We start from the raw sequence: 17,705 nt of genomic DNA on the forward strand, positions 1-17,705 counted from the left end.
AAACCTGAATGAGAACTAGTTGTGCATATTGTTTGTGGTTTGTGCTGTAGGTGTAAAGGCTGATAAACTGAGACACAGCAAATTACTGTAAAATTATTTCAAAGACACGCCACTAGAGGGCAGCAGCAGATCGCAGTGGCTTCTAGTGGGATTGGTTTTTATTTTGTTGGAAATCTGAAGTTTGTTGATACAGAAAGGTCTCTCTGCTGCCCCCTGCTGGACGCTCACTGTGATTTCTCCAAATCAACAGAAAACGAAATATTCTTCTGAGAATTAGATGTTTATTGTGTACTAATTTTCATATTCTTTTAGACAACGTAAAACACGGGAGTGGACAGTTACAAAAATGGTCTTTTATAATAGCATCAAAGAAAAGGAATTCTTATAAAAAATAAACGGCTCGCAGACGGTTTGTAATGGCAACAATGCTCTTCGTAAAAATACAAATGAATGACAAATCAAAAGAGTGTCTAAACAATTTTAACATGTACAGGAGATCTCTTACATATCATATATGAAATGCATTATTACAAAATGATGACAGATTTCACCAGAAACAAATCAAATGACAGGTTTGTTGAGGAATGTGCATGATACAAAATATAAAAACTGTGGTTAATTTGACTAATTTGCATAGCTTAATGTCAATTTTTGAATGAACACGGAGTAAAAAAAGAAACAAATCACTACAGGTCTTTAGTATGTACAAATACTTAAGAATATCAAGGACTGCTCGGACAGGCGTTCTGTCAGTTTGTTCCTGGTATGTAGTAGTCTGAGCTGTAATCATTGAGTATGTACAATACAGTCGTGCCACGCTTATCTCATTGGTGAGGTTGTCACCTTATTTTGGTCTCATCACACCTGTCACAATCAGTAAACATACCATCACCACGGTGGCACCGGTGAGCAGTTTACTGATGGTTAAGGTAGTTACAAACAGTGGAAAAAATAAAACGTTTGCTCGCAAAAAATCTCCACGACTCCGTAAAATACTGCTCCTCCTCTTACCTGTGAAGACTAAACGAGGAAACGCTCAAAGAAATCCCATTATTGCGGCTGACTGAAGATCAGACGACTTCCAAACGACCTCTCTCCCACCTCACTCAGTTCCTCACACGCAGCTGCTCGCTACAAACACTTGAGCTTAATCTTCAGAGACGTGGGACTGTTTACACTAGAAAAGGCTACAACTGAAGATTCTGCGATTATTTTCCTCCACAAAAGTGGCGATTATATGTGAGTGATAAGATAATGAAAGAAAACACAAGTCTAGATTAGTACTTCTAAGCGCACATGTTCCCTCTGTGTGTGTGTGTGTATGTGCCCGTTAGTATGCTGTAACTTTGGTCTCAGCATGTCACAGTCCTTGCAGTGTTTTGGAGAGTATCTTGGCCCATATCTGTGAGTCGTTTCAGTGTGAACCAAAGAGCAGAGAGTCAGGACAGAGTGGATCCTTCAGTGGTTCTTGTCGTAGACCTTCACCATGCGCTTGATGTGGAACAGTTTGTGTCTCAGCCTGCGACACTCTTTCTTCTTAGACCGGTATTCTGATGTCTGCGGGGCACAAATAGCACATTTTTAAATGTTTGCTTCTCAACATTGGGACAATAAAAACTACAAGACAAGTCAGTGTAAACACAGCACGAGGCAGTTCGTAGCGGCTTAGAATCAAAGGATTCTTTAGCTCCTCCAACAGCTGTAGGATGTTACGACACTTTAAAAAAGAAAAGCAGATCTCAGTGTGAGCCTTGCAGATGTGCAGCGATGCACATTAACTTGTTATCATGTTGAAGAGACCGCAAAGACGCCATTAAAAGGCCACAAAAATGTGAAGCGACTGCAAGGCAAAACAACGCTTTTGAACTGCGACGTCTCACCCTCCCCGACCCGTCCGGGGCAGTTTCAGCCTCGGGAATGTGGAAAACAAAACTCAACGTACCTCAAAAGGAGTCTTTTTAATATTCACAAACTTATCTAGGGTTGTGTTGCTTTGAATAACTGCTAAACATGAAATGTTTGCTCACCTGCTTCAGATCCTTCAGCTGGTTATATTCCTCTGCGGCAGCCTGACAGAATGACAAAGCAACATCTGTTAAGACTGTGAATCATTCGCAAACACGCTGAATATCAAAGAGTTCTTGTTTTTCTGTTTCTGCTTCCATGCACAGGGCCCGTAATGATCAATGATGGAAAATACAAGTTGAATCGTTCTCGGGTGGGAAGTCTTTATCTGTCGTTATAGACGAGTAGCAAAATGAGATAAAGAACTGAGATATTCCAGCATTCCTCGAAGCAGGTCAAAGAATTCAGATATGTTAAATGATTTGAGATCTGAATAAATTCATCAGTCCTGTGACTCAATAACTGAGAATCAAAGTACTCAAACTTATGTGAAGCTCTTAACTTTGATGTTTCTGCTGTTCCTTCAATGCACACTATCGGCACAACTTTCTTCAATTATTCTCCAAAACTTCAGCACATTTAGAACATGAAAGGTCTTCAGCTTTAGAAGCGACTTTCAATCCAATCAGCTTTCTGTTTCTTAATATATTTTTGGTCTTTATCCCGAACGCACAATTTATTCTTGCTCCCAGGACTGAAAGCTACTAATTATCGAGAAAACAAATAGTGAGGGATGCTGTAGCCACAGATAACTGGAATAGTTCAACAATCTGAAGCTGCTTCAGCTGAGCTCCAAGAAGACTGTTTCTTTTTATTGTAATGCTACACGTCAGACAAAGTTCTGGCCGAGTTGTTTTGCTGGTAAATAAGAAGAGATACAATGAAAAGATCAAACCAAAATGTGTAATCTTTCAGTTTATTCACTCATTCTTGTATTACTGCAAACATTTTGGTTACATCTCGTTAAATGAGGCCTTTTAAGCTGAAGCTGGTACATTATATCCCGAGAGTAGTACAAACGACAGACCACAGCTCTATTTTGATTAAATGTACCATAAACTTTTCATTTCAGGGACATTTTCCAGCAAGCTAAAAAGATTAACGTTGACCAGATTTGTCTGTTGTCTAAAATTGGGCAAAGACCTGCCAAATTAGTCCGCTGATGTATAACAACATTGTACTGTTGCTGAAAGTCTGTGTTTGCTTGAAGCTACAATAAAAGTAGGAAGTTGGATGCTTTAGTTGCAGGAACACAAGTCGGCTATGAGGCATCTTCCTGAGAAGGTTGTGCATCATTTGTTAAACAAATTGTTATTTTCTATTATGTTTTGTTGTCTTCTCTCAAGTGCTGCTCCCCCTGCTTAGTTGTTTCTAAACCCGGCTGCTGTATGATTTATCATGAAAGGAACCGTTAATTATTAGATTGGTGGCGCTCGACTGAGAGACAGAACTGTGGAAATAAGTCTCAGAAATTGTTCAGTGCTGCAAGCATCACCCTGAAAGTACCGGAGACTCTCAGGTGTACAACGGCCAGACTAGGTTTATTCAGATGGTAAAATGTCTCCCTGCTGCCCTTTAAACGGAACTAGTCTATATGGGAGAAATTCCTGGAATCAAAACACATTCCTCCAGCTCCTCCTGGTATTCCAGATGTGTTGAAATGACCAGGAAAAATAGAAATAATTCTGATTTATAATTCTCAGATATGCCGTGTGTTTTTTTGTCGAGGAGGTGAGGTGAGTGCTGTACAATGTTTTTCAAACCTGGTATTTAGCGGTGGTTTCCTCCAGTGTGTCCAGCTGCCGGCTGAGTTTGTTCAGCTGATCATTTATGTCGTCCATCTCGGCACAGAGTCGCTTGTACTGCCGGAGGTCAGCATCAAACTCCCTCTTATAGTCGTGACGCTGAGCATCGGATGTTATTGCTGGGTACGTGCTGGAGGAGAAGGACGAGGGGAAGGCGTTGGTGCAAAGAGACAAAAAAACAGGGACAAACTTATTTCAATCAGCTGCCACATGGACCTGAAAAATTGCAACAGAGATTATCACTTTTCTATTTTCCGTACCTTTGTCCCACTTCTCTCATTATGCCTGAGTTCAGTGTGAATTGGCATGCCTTAGAAGATTAACAGGAATACAGACTGTGACCTTTACTAAGCATGCGGTTTAGGAATCCGCCACCTTTTGGCTCCATATAGCACATAAATATGTTCCGGCTGATTTCTAAATTAAGTTAATGTTACAAAAGCTTGTTTTTCTGAGCTTATAGATATTAAGTTATGTCGAAGAATGTGGGTCTTGTCCTGAGGGAGCAACAGTATTTGAATATAATCTAAATCCTCAATTCTTGACTAATGATATTTTCATCTCTAATCCAGACAGTGAGTGAGAAGCTCAAAGATTAGGTGGCACAGACACTAAAGAGCACCACTCACCGCTCCCATTCCTCCATATCAAGTTCATTGCCCGTCTCTCCTCCTGTGGTGTACTCGGTTTCATATTGAGACTCATCCAGCTCAGGGTTGCGTCTGCGTCTCTTGCCCCTGTTGGCAGAGGGTTTGCGACCTCCCCCCGTCTCCTCTGAGGGGCTGGAGCTGATTCTCCCACCATTAGAGAACATTTCAGATGGCCGTCTGGTTGTTCTCTCTGAGTATCTGTGGGACAGTCAAAAGAGATGAGAAACACATGTTCCTCAGCTGGAGGGCACAGGGACCCCCTCACGACAAGATTAAAGCTGTGAGATCTTATTTTTACATTAAAACTGTTACCCACGGCTGTTTTTTTTTACCCTAGTTACTAGGTTTTGTAGTGGGGTGATCTGGCTGGAGCGTCAGGTGAGACTGAAAATGTATTTGTAACAATCTTACTGTTAATCTTTTTTGCAAAGATATTCGTTGTAAAGTAAAACACAAACCCCAAATCATACGTTATAGTTTTAAAAAAATGTCTTAAAACAACTGAATGAGCTGGGTAAAAAAAACGTATATAGAAAGAAATTAAGCTCCAATCTCATCAAGGGCAAAATAACACAGGGGCTTATTAACTGACAGATGCCATATGCAGGAAGGTAGACATTTTGAACCACTAATGATTATTGTTGCTGACACCATTCAATCAGACCGGAAACAGGTACAGCTCTTCATTAGGTCATGGGCAAAACACTCAATTTTGTTGGTTTGTAGGGATTTGTGGAGGAATCCAAATTCAATGGCACAGATATAACTAGTTCTTATAAAGCCGAATCATGTCAACAACAGAGCACACTGCAGGTCTCCAGGCTAACATTCTTCTGCTTATGAGAGGCCAGCCCTGTTTACTTTGTGGAAAGGAAATCATTCAAATGTTGTGTACTTTGAGCCGATTCAAACCCCGGTTTGTGTAGAATTTATTACTTTGTGTTGTTGACAACTCAGCTTGCAACTCAGGTCATTTCAAGTACATTTCTGGCATGAGACCGACTTGTTTTCCAAGAGGCATTTTGCAAATCTAGGAATGTACACGACACAATCTGTCAGTCGCAGTCGTCTTAAAAACACAAGAACGAACAAAAATAAGGTGCTTAAGAAATAGTTCCCGTCTTTGATGATAGGCAAGTGCATTAGTTCAGAAACATGCGGCATATTCTTCTCCCTGGAGAATTCAATGAACGAGCGGGGGGAAAAAAGGGAGTTAATCCAACGAAAGCTCAAAGTTCATGCACAGCTCTTGCTTGTGTGCAGGGCAATATGTTTCCATGGGCTTTAAAACAGACTAGTGATTAGAACTGATGTGGAAGTCACATGTTTGGAAGTTCACTCATTGTGGGCAATGCTTTACAGTATACTGACCCAGTTTCCACACAGTAGGAGACATTCACAGCTGACAAAACCTACACACTTTTTACTCTAAAAGATGTTTTTTGATGACTAATCTGCAGATCGGGTTAATGTACACAGAGTTATTTTCAGTCAAATGTAGTTATCATGTTTATTGATGCCATTAACCAACAAAGTGATCTCATCACCTCAGTTTCACTGTGACCATAAAACATGTGCCTGCACACATCTGTGCATAGATATCAAATGTTAATTAAAGCGTGATGCCAAACTTAAGGTAAAGTTAGCTTTATGTCATCTTTTAAATAAGATATACTAAAGTAGAGCATATATATTTATGTCCGACAGCTGGACAGTGTTACATTTTTGTGCAGTCATGTCATTTTCAAACCAGAAAACCCCACAAGATGTAAATATAAAAAATCCCAGTAAAGGCATTGAGGAACAGGGTCACCTACTGGTTGTCATCCCCATCATATGAGCTGCTATCCACCTTGGTGGGAGGGTAGGAGAGGACGCTGTTAGCTGAGGCGTTGAGCAGCCCACCTCCCTTCTCCGACACCAGCAGGGTAGGGGCATCCTGAACACTGTGGTTTTCCTCCACATTGTTCACCTACAGCAGGAAGGAAAAAACACAAAGAATAAGCTGAGCAAATACAAACAAACTCTAACGATCACAAAGAACATCCCCCCTCACAGGCTCATTTGTTTTCGACTGATACCCTGTTCAATAAACCATTTCCCAACTATGTCTTAAGTAGTGGCAGATCCGTTTAAATGTGATCATCTATTATCATCATGAGTCTGAGAAATGTCCCAAAACTGAGAAGTGAAAAATCAACCTGGAAAGGACTAGCTCGAACAATGGCTGTTTGAGGAGACACCAAAGTCAGAGAAAAAGTATGTTAATTACGGCTCAGAGTCTGAGTGAGCAGTCAGGCATGAAATTAGACAGCCCTTCAGTAAAATGGGGGTTTTCTGCTTGGTTCACAGTGCTGAAAAGGTCAAGAAAAAGGAGATCCACAGGTTAATTATAAAACACAGGACTAAATCACTAAATCACAGGATAATTAAGGTGCTTCTGATAGCCTTCTACCTAAAATGGTATAATATTGCACTATTATACATACAAGAAAATGGACAATAACTCCATCTGTGCTTTCCCTTCTTTCTATTGTTCCTTAACTGCGTGAACACCTGGAACGGATCTTCTCTTCCTTTCAGTCCTCATGTAAAAACATTTGCCTTAATCTGCGTTCCAAAGTCCTTCCTGTAAGGTCAAAGAGCCTGAATGGAGGAACTTCTCACAATGAAACCTTCGGGGTTGGTCACTTTTCTCTTCAGTAAGACTTGCGTCAGTCACTCGATGACCTTCACAAGACCTCTGCACTTAGCAGTAGTAGCTAAAGTAAAACAAATCCTAATCTTGTTCTGAAACCTGGCTGGTTAGTCTGGCTTCATATGAGCGGACACTGTGCCGTGGCCAGAGGTTCGATACTTTATAAAACTCACTGTGCTTTTTGGGGTTACACATGTCAGCATGATTTCCTAATATTTACTTTGCTCATATAGTGTTCACACGATATACAGCTCAGCTGATTTCATTTGATCTCCCTTTTACCCAAGACTTTTGACAGACTTTCTCACTACAGACTGGTTAAACAGAGGTATATGTATTCTTATAATAACCTGAAATTATATGAAAAATCCAGACTGGACTTCCTCTGGCACATGTACTAAAATATCTACAAGTTAGAGATTACACTGGAATATGGCGGGATGTTAGGCTTACTCCTATGGAGGATTTCCAGATAAATATTATGATGCAAGAAAAAGATAATCCAAAAGGTTTTCTATCCTTTGCTTATAACCGACTCATGAGCCTCATGAAAATAAAGCTCCTAATGCAAACGCTAAAGGGAAAATGGACTTTATCTATGCTTTGGCAGATTCTGAATAGGAGATGACTCTTAAAGCCTTTCAGTGTTCTTCACTCGTCAATACACATGTCTGCATTTCATTTGATACATGTGGTAAGATGAGTAGAAACTACTAAGAATATTAAACTAGATGTAAGGCAGAAACTGGGACTATATCAAATATATTCTGGACATGTGGATGCTTAAAGGAATACTTGACAGTCAGCTCAGACAGCATTAAAAATACTGAAGGAGTGGAGATCACACCGGGGGTCCTAAAGTCGACACCATTTCGCTCCACCAGACTGGCTCTAACCACAAATAAATGTACAATCACTTGCAGGAAGAGCGTAACCCCCCCCGTGCATCTTTGTGGCTTAAAGTGCTTAAATCATATTTACTCTCAGGAAAGATTATGTTTAATCTTAAAAAACAAATGTTACTTTTCTATAAATGCTTTGTAGTATTTGAACAGAATCTAATGTATTAAAGCTTTTAGGGGAAATTTCAACGAGTGAATTGCTCACAGAGAAAACATCAGCCATTCCCTAAAAAACAATAATCATGTTGGGTGGAGTGCTTGGGTGGGGGTGGCTGCTGTTCTTTCATTTGCGGGACAATCTTGTTTGAAGAGAGTGGTTCGTGTAAGAATCCCAACAATGTGGTCTCAGTGTGCAGCACAGCAGCAGAGTGTGTAAGCACGGTAAGAATGTCAGCGCTCTGAACCTGGTGAAGCAAAGCCAGGAGGTGAGGGTGGAGACAGATGTACAAAGGACCTGAGACAGTGGTGAATGTTGATGGAGAAACAGTATGTATGTAAAACATGAGGGAACGACTAGAGAGTCGTGATGTAATATGGTAGAAATCAAGGTGAAAGAAAAGAAGAGGCACAGAGTTAATAAAAAGGAGATTTGTGTCAACGGTCTGCTTAAGTAAAAGCCACGCTTGAATATCTTAAAACTACTCTTGAATGGCTAAGAACCACTTGTCACTGCAGACATGAGCTTCAGCCAGGAGGATTGTGCCCGTTTGTAGCTCTACAGCAAACTATCCTGAGCAGGAGTGACAGAGCTGTAACAGAAAGAAAAAGAGCTAAAACACTGGAAAGAGAATTCAAAACTATTTCCCATAGTTGATTCTTTAACAAGCTCTTTAAAGTTAACTGATAGTGGAAATGAGTCAGAGGTAGCTGAAAACAAGAGCCGTAGAAATGTTCTGCTTAAGGTTACAAAGATGACAAATACATGGCCAATACAAGCAAAAAGATTACCATTTAAATCAAATGGACTAAGAAAAATGACAATGCAAGGTTTCCCACACATTGCTCAGCTTGATTATTCACTCTTCCTTTTATAAATGGATGAACCATGAACCACACCGCTCAGACACTAATGTGGAACAAAGGCATTATTTCTAAAGGTTCAACATATTAACTTACATTTAATATCCTATTTGTGATTGTGTTGTCCGGTCCTTATAATTTTATATGACTGTTTCAAACCAAATTCATTCTCTGTATGGATCTTTTAATCCATGTCCATGAAACCAGATGCTTTTTCTCTCCATCTGTGCAGTATTTCATTTGCTGCAGCACACAGACAGAAACCAACTCTGATGACTTCATGCTGCGGACACAATGCAGCCCCCCCAACCCTGGCTGAGCTGAATGAAGCCTGTGTGTGTGCGTGAGGTCATCAGAGCAGGCCAGGCCTCCCGAGCTCCACAACAGAGACAGATCCAATCTCAGATCAGCCTCTGTATGCTTTTAAAGGAACCAAACAAGCCTGATATTTCATTTAGTATGATGACAATGCATGATCAGGCACTCGTAAAAAAGGAAAAATTGGAAGATTAACAGTATGAGGAAAATAAAGACATATGGAAACCTTGTAACTAAGGGTTAGAGTATATATATATATTTATTACAGGATATATGACCGTCAGATAAAGGCCCACTTTGAATGACCAGCTTTTGTAGACAATCAGCAATGTCACAACCTACATTTCAGATGTTATTTTATCTTTAAATCTAAAAAAAATCTATTAGCATTCGTTATGGAATTTTATAAGACTAACCTTTCTTTGAAACTCTGTTGCCTTTATAACCCTTAAACATATTCCGTACGCTTTGTCACAGCAGCTGTTTGCTTGCAGACTGTTTGTGAAGTTCCTAAATGAAGTGGTAGCGCTCACTACACGACTATACCTACAATAAGCCTGATGACATCAGTGAGCATGGCTCCATTATTACACACTAGTGCTAGTCAGGGGATTTACTCTGCCAGCCATAGGAGACACCTCTGTGGGCATGATGCCATACTCCATGCAATGACACCCTCTTTTCAAAACAAACAGCTCTATATAATCCAATATAACCACATGCCTGTTTCGTGCTGCTTCTGGTATTTCCCAGTCTTTGCAAAAGATGCACTGTGACCAACAGCATTCTTGGCATCTTTGATAACTAATTTAATCAAATCACGAGTTTCATTCAACTACACATTTAGGATTAGGGTTAGTTTGGGTTTATTAATATTCCAAAGAAAAATCTGGTATAAGAGAAACCTAAAATCTTTAGAAACACTTTAAGCAGCCATACTCCCCTCTTTTAACCGAACAGGTTAGCTTGGTCAAATCAATGGGTGAATGGGGAACTGACGGGGAGAAAGGACATTCAAGAAGTATTGTTTCATTTTAACTTTCACTTGATTCCCTCTATGTACTGAAAGCCATCTGCATTTGTTGATCTGTGCTGTCGACAGTGTGCAGCAGCACACTGGATGTGAACAATGTGTACAGAGAAGGAAACTTGTATCATTGCCAAGATTAAGCACTATTGTGAACGCAAGGAAATATTCTAGTGAGACACATTCCACTTAAATGATTTTTTTTTACAGATTACTCTATTTTATTTAGTTTACAAAAAGTCTATGTACCCTTTTAAAGGTCCTTGTAGATAACTGAATTTTAAACCCTCCAAGCTTGTGTTAATAATTTCATTCATGCAACAGGCATCATTTGAAATGTGGCAGGTCAAGTCAATAATTTACCCCTATCTTAGGTTTAAGTCTTATATGACTAGCATGTTGTTGACGTTTAAAAACATAAAGCAGGCTCTCTGGAAACCACTTGCCTTCTCACTATCATCTCAGGTGGTTAATGATTATTCAGAGTGAAACCAGGATGTGGACCAGGGGCATAATATAACTCACTACTATCAGCCATGACCCTGAACAAAGTGACTCAGTGAGAGCAAACCTTGTTCCGTAGTGTGACTGTTTCCCAACTGGATCCTATAAACTGACATATCCATAAGAAGCTCTTATTGGACTTTCAACTCATAAAGAAAAAACAATGAAAATAAATGAGGGGTGAAAGCTTGTCGTCAAAATCTTTCTGAACATGTAACAATGTTAAAAAAAAAAAGCTTAACTACTACTTGTTATTAGCCTCAAGAATATCCAAGTCTCAAATTTGCTATTTACAGCACCTACATCACCGCAATACCTGTCTTTATCCCTCATGACCACCTAAGCAGGGCAATGACTACCTAGCTGCTGACCTATTTAGTCTGCTACTTTGCCTGAGGAGAAGGGTTGTGACATAGTTGGTGGCTGAATCCGTAACCCAGAAAAGCCACTATGGTTCAACGTTTGATAATCTAATCAAATCTGTCTGTGAACATTGTATTCCTTCTCTAACCAGAATTTAAACACTGTATGACGCTGTTCTTTTGACTGGAAGTTCAAGGTCAGTTCACGTCAAACTTTAATTTTCTCCCTTCTTTTTAAATCCCATGTAAACACAGTCTTATTAAAGTGAGTTTACAATCCAGCTGTCTCTTACCCATTCCTCCACATCTCTGCCTTCTGAGGCCCTCCCACCAACTAGTGGCTGATCCCAGTAGATATTTGGTTTTCCATAGCGCCAGATCTTCCCTCTTGTTTTCTGTGCATAGAAAGCAGCAACCCCCAAAGCGATGACGACCAGGAACCCACACATCATGGCAACTCCCTAGTAGAGCAAAAAACATGTGGATGAAATCTAGAAAGCTCTCAAGGAGATAAGCTATCTGATAAAGTTGGTTTATCCCGGTACTAAATGTACAGAGACTCATGTCATTACAAGAAACATCACAATTTGTGTCAACAGTGCTTCATGAAACAGATACCTTCAGAAATGTGATCTTTTCCCAAAGTTTTAAACTATTTTCTACACTAATGTTGGAGAACATGACGTGTTTTAATAATATTGTACTAAAATACATTTGTTTTCATATTTTTGTTCAGACAAAATGAACCAAACCCATCTGGAAACATCACAGTAAGCTTTAGCTAAAGGTCCTTTCATCGTTAGAAATAAGAAAAAAACATACTCTAAACCTGTAATGGATCACTGTCATTATCTATGAAAATATATTGTGGGTTTTGCTACTCATTCAAATTAGGTCACTAAATCTAGCTGAAGTAATTCTAGAAACCAAACCCATCCAACTAAATACAAACAAAACATCTATAGAAAGAATTACACACCTCCTGTGGGTCCACAAAGCAGTAATGGTAAAGGTACTGGTTGTATATGGGGAAGCCTCCCACTCCTCCCGCTTGGGAATAGCCGCTCTGATAAAGGTTCTGGCACATCATGAGCATTGGATTGTATATAATATTGGAAGAGCTTTGAGCCATGGGATTCACCCCAACAATGTAGACAATGGTTATGATGCCCTGAAAAAGACACAATATCAGTGCATTGACACATTGAGTCATACTCATATATAAATATATCTGTCAGCTGCTAGAAGTACCCTTTTCTCACTCCATTTAGATATGACTAAGGCAATACTCAGATCCCGTGATGACACTCATTCAGCAGCAGTCTTATCACAGACTGTACTGGACATACTGTAAGTGCAAAGGGTACATTACAAGAAGGACACGGCCATCATGTTGGACTGAAATATCTTAGATGCCCCTCTAGTGTTATATAATATTGATCTAATAAGGCCTTGCCAGGATCTTAGTAAAGAGCTGCAATCATTTACAACTGCTAACACAAAGATACTCTTGAGGACATGAATTTAATTGCAATTTTGAGATAATCAAACACTTGGATGAGCATCTATAAGATCATAAGTTCTAATCAATTCAACATTTTGCGCTGGGTGGGAGCAGAGTTGAACTCGTATAATGAATCTGGTATTTGCTGTTTCTCAATTACAGTCATATAAATACCACTCATAACAGAAACAGCCGTTAACGCTGTTAATTGTGGGTTGAGGTATGAGAAGGAAATCTTCAAATATTTGTGATTCATGTGAGCTGCAACAGCAAAGAAATGCCAACGTAACTCACTGAAACTCATTCAGTTTGCACGATTAACAGTCTTTTTGTGAATAATGTATGATTCGGGTGAGATGCTAAATTAGGTATAATTTAAATTGTGCTGCCAGTTCAACTTATTTGTTTTGGCTAACTTCCATAAACACATCAGAGAAGACTAAATATCTTTTTTCAGAGGAGGATGTTTGTGTAAGTTTCTCCCACTATTACAAACATGAACCTTATAATATTTGGTTTTGGTGAACACACGAATGACAAGAAGTTAAACATAAAGTGACAAACATATGCAGCAGCAACAATGAGCAAGTAATTATTACAAATAATGTCTTCACTCTAGAAGATAAAATACAAGTTATTAAATTGTGGAAACTAGGAGATTTGAAAATCACACATTCCATCAAAATCATACTGTCTGATCGCAGACCAGCAGCCAAAGAGGAAAGAGCTCTTTCAGCACAGTTCACTGTGTTTTCTTTACTGCTTTTACAAAACTAATCCACTGTTGGGAAATTAAATATTGGGCATCAGTAGGAATGGTCAACCAGCTATTTTCACATTTCATGACATCATCTTATTCACCAGATTTATAAAAGATTAGGAGTAGAGTACAAATGTTACCTGCAGGACAGCCATGATGGCGCTGGTTATTAGGAGGGCCAGGAAAAACTTCCTGCTGCGGACTGTGTTGGATTTAGAGAAGCTGACAATGAAGAAGGCCAGTGATCCGATGAAGTTAATGGCGGCCATAGCAATCATGGCAGTTTTGGCCGAGTACGGAGAAACATATGAGCCTTGGTTTCCATAGCCACCGTACCCTCCTCCATAACCACCATACCCTGAGCCATAGCTTCCTCCGATGTATCCTCCGCTGCCGTAGCCCGCACCAGAACCATAATAACCCGATCCATATCCGTATTGCATGTCCCACATGAGAGTTGAAGCCACGCAGGCAAATATCGCCACGCACAGCACCAGCACCGTTGCCATCATGGCCTTGACGATCCCAGGAGGTGACAGCCATTTGTAGAAGTGCAGCGGTTTCTCCTCAATGTAGTAAGATCCTGGTGGAGGTGGGTATGCATTGTAGTCACTCTGAGGAACGTGGAAGCTGCCCGGAGGTCCATAGCCATTGTTGGATGTAGAGGTGAAAGGAGGACTGTAGACTGGTGGGCTGTCGTAATGCTGCTGGTCAAACATCACTCAAAGATGTCCAGAACTGTACACAGAAACACCAAATCAAAACGAGTCAGCGAAGAGATCAGACTAAGAAGAGCAGTCCTACACTGTTTTTAGCAGAACTGATATGACTAATGCTACGTGCACATGCACAGATATGGGAAAGTAAGGCGTGACCGCCTTTGATAATGAAGCTAAGTCATAGGACGGTGTAAATGTTTTACCGTTTCTAAGGGGAGTGATTTAAGGAGGGTAAAACTCAGGCATGTTTGGGCAATTTTCATTTTCTCTGATGTTAAGTCAATTATGTGTCACTGAAACCTAAATATTCATTACTTAAATCATAATAAAATGGATTGTACACCTGATTTGATATGTTGACAGAAATAAGAGATATTAAAAGAACCAATCTTTGAGGCTTTGAGTCAGAGTGTGTGGAGACGTTAGTACCAGGACAGGGAGAGAACAACAATACTTGCCTTTTTAGCCTCTTTACAGGCTGTAGGAGTCTCTCTCTCTCTCGCCCACACAATGAAAAGACTTTGAACATTTCACATCCTCCCCATTCAACTGAAAAATTTTTGTTTTCTGCTACAAATCTTACAGAGATACCCAAGGCGACTGTGTAAACAACCTAACAATGTCCATTCTGCTACACTGAGCTCTACAGGGAGTGGGTGGCCTACATGTTTGACTGGAGTCAAACTGGAGTCATAAACAACAGGACATGGTTACAGTAGAAGACAGAAGTAGAGCTTTTATGTCAATTCAATCATTTCCTTACCTTATCTCTCATTTTACTCTACATTTGATGTGGAAACTCTGCTGAGTTCAATGTGCTCTTACATATGCAACAGACAACGGCATATGATGTTTTATTACATTTAAGGGATTCATTCATAATTCACATTCATGTGTTCAAACTATTTCTTGTTGAATCAGAATGACTTGTGATTTCTGTCCACAGACAAAGAAATTAATCTGAAAAGAGTTGTTGGGTTATTGAAATATATTATATAAGCATCATCAGCCCAAGCATTTCAAATGAGACCACTGGATGATTTTCTTTGTCTTTGTGTTAAAGACATTGAATATCATTTGGTTTTGGACTTATCCAAGTTTCTATGTACCAATATATCAATATCTAAGATCTTTGCAAAGTGCTGTCTTGCTGAGCTTATTGGCACCAGTCCTGGCTCTAACCACAAAACCGCTCGGGGCATCTAAATCTTGTCCTCATTCTGACATCTTTGCAGGACTGTGTAGAAGACAAAAAACACGATAACCGTCCATTCAGACGTTTAGACATTCGGACAGAGATACAGTCTTTGGCGCTGCGCACAGCTTAATAACTCTTCTTTCTTTATAGGACTTGGGCACACACAGGAGACGAGGCCTCGCCTCAGAGCCTCCATCCCAGACACCTTCCCATTATACCCTGCTCTGCCCCCCTAACCCTCTCCTCCATAACTCCTCCCTCCATAACTTCTTGCCTTTGTTTTGGAGAAGGAGGAGCAAAAGTCAAGGCTACTCGTCACGGGAACAGTGTTGCTATGGAGCCAGGAATACTAAAAAAAGAAAGAAAGAAAGAAAATTGGGGCTCTGTCCAGGGAGGATCAAACAAGGGCTCTTCTGTGTTTCTCCTGAGAGGACTGAGGTGGATGGTGTGTTGTGCACAACCGTGTCAGGTGACCCTTATTATTGATCAACAGTCTGTCTGTCCTGTGAGAGACTGGGTTTTAGCTCATTTCCTGCTACAGTGTTTGATTATATGGATAAGTGGAAGTAAGCAGGAAGTAATCTAAGGCTCAAGATCATTTAGAGTAATGAAACTCAAGTCAGGCCACCCCACTCAACCTTAAAAGACCTTGAACACTGTTCAAAGCAAATTAGTTTCAGTCAAAGACTCACATTGACGTTGGTGTGTTTGCATCTCACACAGCCATTGTTATTGACCTGTTGGTTTGCAGATATTATCATTACTTTCATTATTCCAGATAAATGCCTCTGGGGAGAAGCTCTTTAAGTGGCAGTGGTAATAGTAGCGTGCCTAAATCTGGCTCACACGTCTGCTTTTCAGGCTGGGCAGAAAGCACAGAGTCAGCTACAGGTCAGGTCAGACACCCACCAGTTGCTGGCTGAGCTTCACTGCAACACAGAGAGTCTATCATCTGCTGCTTATAATGGAATTCCAGTTCTACAGTCACATGTCTTATATCTGTCAAAAACAATTAGGCCTCTGCCCAATGTAGGCTGAGACCCACTGACATAGGCCTATACCCCAGCAGTCAGCCGAGACTTCCTGCCCTAAGACACCACACTGTAAGATGTCCTCAAGCATGAAGATGTGCATTGAACTGCATACGTTTATTCTAAGTACACTTTTTTGGAAACAGTAAGTGCTGATCCAACTTACTGTATTTTTGGAGACTTGTGCAAGGCTATTAAACTTTCAAAATGAGTCAACAAGCAGGTGAAATTGAAGCAGATTAAGTAACAGATCCTACAATAAAGACTGCATTCAGTTATTTGATTAATTTATTAATTTAGTTAAGTGAGACTACCATATAATAAACACCCATCAACAGAGTAATACACTATAGCTTCAACAAAAACTGAACATTATACCATTTTTAATGCTGCAGCAGTATAGGACTGTGCTACTTTTAAACCAGGTGTGATCAATAAACTCCTACCTGGGTGTATTTAATCATTACAGTAGCTTTTAGTGGCATCGCATCTTAAAATGATGATTTCCACTGCAGATTTATGTGTTTTTCTTACCATATATAAACTTCGCATACAAGTCAAACTTATGGTAGTACTTTCATGTTTATTAGGGGTTCATTTACTTAAAAAAAAAAAACTTTAAAATCCCCAAAAAGTTTTTAAAACTCAGTGGTAGTGAGCAATGTGATTGTGATTTTTGTTGATGGGGCTCCACTTTTGTTTGTCCATAACGAAGAAGTGTTGATATAAACTTGATTTATTGTATTTCCAACCCAATTCAAACCATCGTGTTTCTTCATACCAGCAGATTTATGATGCACATCGTCTTTTTGTGATCGACAGCGAACAGTAAGTTGGCACGGAAATGTTGTTTCCTAACTTGCCTCATTTGACTGGGGATCTACCTGTCGAGGTTACAAATCCACCGTCAAGTTACCGTTAAATGTACCGTTTGCTGGGATAGCAGAGACTACAAAACGTCGTCAAAAATACAAATCCAAGTAATGCAAAATAGTTTGTCAGCTTAAAATCAAAGTCTGGTGTAAAAATCACCTTAATTCACCTTGTGGTTTACTTACCTGAGACCCGCAGGAAGGGAGTACTTGTCCAGGGTCCGTTTGTGTTTCTTGTTAATACTCTTTTTCCAGGCAAATTTTGGTTCAGTTTATGTCATATATAAGTCTGTCAGAATATTAGCGGGTTTCCGGAATAACGTTAAGGCAAATCTCTCTATATTAAAACAGTTTTCTCCGTTTTAAGCGCCTGGTCCGGACAGAGACAACGGTCCACCAACGGCCTCTGAACAAGTGCTTTGTCCCGCCT

General features: G+C 40.0%; 1 protein-coding gene across 1 annotated transcript; it reads right to left on the minus strand.

The window, feature by feature from the left end:
- Positions 1 to 410: 410 nt before the first annotated feature.
- Positions 411 to 17,687, minus strand: LOC142399876 (occludin). Its single transcript, XM_075484427.1, has 9 exons — positions 17,462 to 17,687; positions 13,596 to 14,193; positions 12,171 to 12,362; positions 11,485 to 11,652; positions 6,178 to 6,332; positions 4,340 to 4,558; positions 3,669 to 3,840; positions 2,028 to 2,069; positions 411 to 1,557 (listed from the first exon to the last, which is right to left on the minus strand). Exons 2-9 carry the CDS (start codon positions 14,172 to 14,174, stop codon positions 1,459 to 1,461), a joined length of 1,626 nt encoding a protein of 541 aa, XP_075340542.1. The 5' UTR covers positions 14,175 to 14,193; positions 17,462 to 17,687; the 3' UTR covers positions 411 to 1,458.
- Positions 17,688 to 17,705: the final 18 nt, after the last annotated feature.

This window comes from Odontesthes bonariensis, chromosome 15, assembly GCF_027942865.1.
Source record: "Odontesthes bonariensis isolate fOdoBon6 chromosome 15, fOdoBon6.hap1, whole genome shotgun sequence".
Taxonomy (NCBI): Eukaryota; Metazoa; Chordata; class Actinopteri; order Atheriniformes; family Atherinopsidae; genus Odontesthes; species Odontesthes bonariensis.

Coding starts and splice junctions, on each gene's coding strand:
- LOC142399876 (XM_075484427.1), bottom strand. CDS start 14,174: ATGTTTGACCAGCAGCATTACGACAGCCCACCAGTCTACAGTCCTCCT. Junction 12,363..13,595: donor CCATCATGGCTGTCCTGCAG/GTAACATTTGTA, acceptor TGTCTTTTTCAG/GGCATCATAACCATTGTCTA. Junction 4,559..6,177: donor TATGATGGGGATGACAACCA/GTAGGTGACCCT, acceptor ACTGTCCCACAG/ATACTCAGAGAGAACAACCA.